At 60.5% G+C, this 3,105-nt stretch overlaps 1 protein-coding gene across 1 annotated transcript in view; it reads left to right on the top strand.

The window, feature by feature from the left end:
* RIC8A (RIC8 guanine nucleotide exchange factor A) overlaps positions 1–3,105 on the top strand; it is a gene marked incomplete at its 3' end in the record, with an annotated part of 9,626 nt that overhangs the window by 4,186 nt on the left and 2,335 nt on the right. Inside the window, 5 exon segments of the mRNA XM_010077766.1 lie at positions 3–227; positions 855–949; positions 1,784–1,934; positions 2,536–2,641; positions 2,858–3,034. Of these exon segments, the coding sequence (XP_010076068.1) occupies positions 3–227; positions 855–949; positions 1,784–1,934; positions 2,536–2,641; positions 2,858–3,034 (754 nt within the window).

Below are 3,105 nucleotides of genomic sequence, written 5' to 3'. Positions count from 1 at the left end.
TGAGGGTGGATGTCCGGCAGCAGCTCGCCCAGGAGCTCCGGGGCATCGCCCTGATGACAGACACCCTGGAGCTGACCCTCGGGGTGAAGTGGATGGACCCCTACGAGGTTGCCACCGAGGAGGGACTTCTCCCGCCTTTGCCTCGGCAGGAGACGGAGCGAGCCATGGAGATCCTGAAAGTGCTCTTCAACATCACCTTCGATTCCAGCAAGAGGGAGGTGGACGAGGTAAGCTCCTCGGTGTCTCGCCCCACGGCACTCGCCTCTCTCCGGGCTGTGGTTTGACGACTGGGTTTCTCCTCCGCGTGCGTCTCCTCCTGTTACGTTCTGGCCCTCGTGCAGCCCCCGGGTACGTGTGAGGGTAGCAGAGACCCGTGTGTCCAGACCCTGCTCCCTAGAGCGCTGCCTCCATCCAGTGCATCGTTAACCCTGGAGACTTTCAGAACATTCACAGTTAGAAATTGGGTGTTTTTCCCTCTTAATGACATGACCCGTTGCACACGTGGGAAAGCAGAGCCCCCGGATAACCTGCTTCGGAGTGTGGTGTGTTACTGCTTCACCTGCTGCGGGAGGTCAGGGGATGGATAACATCTCTGGATAATCCTGGGCCTGTTCTGGGATCTCCTCCAGCCCTGGCTCGGGGCTGTAGAGCGAGGGGAGAGGCACTGGGCAGCAGGAGGGCTGCGTGTTGACCGCAGAAGGAGAACCAGGAGGCTGCTTGCACTCACGCACCCTGCTGCCGGTTACCAGGCTGCTGGAGGGAGGGCTGGGATGGTGGGCGGCAGGGGCATGGGCTCTGGGATGTGGGGGGTCCCCTGTCCTGATTGAGGTTCTCGTTTTCTGGTTTGGGGCCAGGAAGATGCTGCTTTGTATCGGCACTTGGGTGCCCTCCTGCGCCACTGCCTGATGATCTCTGCTGACGGGGAGGACCGGACCGAGGAGTTCCACAGGTCTGTTAGATAACCGGGTTGTGATCTTCGCTATAAACAGACCCGAGGTCTCCCCGAGGCGGATCCCGCCTGACCTCGGCATTAGCATCCCCTGCGTGAGGGTGATTGCTCGGGTCGCTGCTGCCGAGCGGGCGGCTGCGGTGTGACCTGCAGGTCCCTCACGCTGCCAAAACGGGGCACGAGCCCAGCCCTGCCCTGCCCACCGTCCAGTTCCGTGTGCTGGTGCCACAGCCACTGGTCTGCAGGAGGAAATGTTTTCTCTGAGCCTGCCCGACCCCGAGGGTTGCATCCAATATCCCACGTCAGGTCTCCTCGACAGGGCCACCCACTTCAGGGGCAACTTGCCGTAGCAGATGTTCGATACTTTAATTGGAGAGTCCATGGGCTGGCCTTAATTAACTCTCTGTCTCTTGAGCCATGCTGAGAAATTGCCTGTGTCACCCTGCTGAGCATTACTGGTGAGCAGGTGACACCGTCCCGTCCCCAAGAAACCCAGAGCCAGAGGAGTCCTGAGCAGCGTGTGGCCTTGACCATCAGGGTGGGGAGGAGTGATGCCGCAGGAGAGCCTCGAGACAGACCTTTGACCACCCCGACTGGTCCTGCTTGGCCCCTGTGTCAACATCTGTGGTTTCCCAGTTGCCAGCTCCCCAAGAACCAGTTTAACTTCTTCCCTTCAGTGGTGTGAGGAGCTTGGGGTGCAGCCCAAAGGTGACTTGCATCTTGGGGTCCTCGGGCTCCTGGAAGTTCGTAATGAACCTTTGTTTCTGGAGAGCTGAAGAGCTGCTGTGAACAAAGATCCATGCCTGTGTGTTCCCTTCTCTTTTCTGTGCTCAGCCACACGGTTAACCTCCTGGGCAACCTGCCCCTGAAGTGTCTGGATGTCCTCCTGACCCCGAAGGTGCGGCCAGGCTCCCTGGAGTACATGGGCGTCAACATGGACGCGGTCAACGTCCTGTTGGATTTCCTGGAGCGGCGCCTCGACCGGGTGAGTTCAGAGGCTGCTGCGCGAGGCCGTCGCTGCTCGTTGTCGTGAGTTCCCTGCGGGGCACCTTTCCTTCAGCCTGGAAGAGCCCGGTGCCAGCGCCGTGGGAGCAGCAGGCAGGCGGGGATCCTTTGGAGATACCGTTGCAGAAGGGTCAGTTTCAGCAGAGGTGAAGCTGTTGTGGTTGTAGGACTGCAGGTGACTCTGTCATGGCTTTGCGGGCTGCAGGAGGTGAGATGGTTGAGCAGCAGACGAGTCGCTGGGCGGTGGCAGGATCGCTGCTCTGTTTCGCTCAGCAGTGATCTGGTGGGCAGCTTCTGCAAGCCTGGATTTGCGTTATTTCCAAGTGGGCTGTGGTGGTCAGTCTCTGGAGTTATTCCAAAGAGCTTCCGAATTTCACTGCAGCACTTCTCTACTCTGGGGGCCCTGCACAAGTGTTCCTAGCTCTGCTAGAGAGGAGGGTCCTGCTGCTCGAGGAGTGACGAAGCACCGGAATCCCTGTAGCCCGGCTGGAAAGCTTTGGGGTCCCCCTGCTTCGCCAGCGCTCCGTACCCGTGTGCCCCGCCACAAGCGCAGCATGGCTGACGGGGTGCTTGTTCTGCAGGGCCACAAGCTGAAGGAGAGTTTGACCCCGGTGCTGAACCTGCTGACGGAGAGCGCCCGAGTCCACCGCCAGACGAGGAAGTTCCTGAAGGCGAAGGTACGCTGCGGTTCCGCCAAAAGTGGGACGAGAACAGCAACCTGCCTGACCACTGTTGCCATCCTCCCGCAGACCTCCTTGGGGTCTCCGCTGCGTTCTGATAGGCAGGTGGTTGAGGCCGTTGGTCCCCACAGCATTTTTCCCACGTCTCCACGCTCTGTGGATTTATCAGTTTGAGCTGATAGGTGGCACATTTCCCCCCTCTGAGCTGCCATTGCTGCTCCAGCTCCACTGACTGCCCTGGCTGTGGCCCTGCCGGTGCTGCCGCCGCTGCGGGACGTGCGGAATCGGCCGGAGGTGGGGAACTCGCTGCGGAACAAGCTGGTGCGCCTGATGACCCACATCGACACCGACGTGAAGCACTGCGCCGCAGAGTTCCTCTTCGTGCTCTGCAAGGAGAGCGGTGAGTTCAGGGGCTCGGTGTCGCTCTAGAACACGGAGAGCCTGGGGTGGGTGGCGGGTGTCGCTGTTTCT

The sequence above is a fragment of the Pterocles gutturalis genome, unplaced genomic scaffold, assembly GCF_000699245.1.
Source record: "Pterocles gutturalis isolate BGI_N339 unplaced genomic scaffold, ASM69924v1 scaffold11128, whole genome shotgun sequence".
Lineage (NCBI taxonomy): Eukaryota > Metazoa > Chordata > Aves > Pterocliformes > Pteroclidae > Pterocles > Pterocles gutturalis.
The sequence above is the reverse complement of the archived record's forward strand: the minus strand, read 5'-3'. Positions and strand labels throughout refer to the sequence as shown.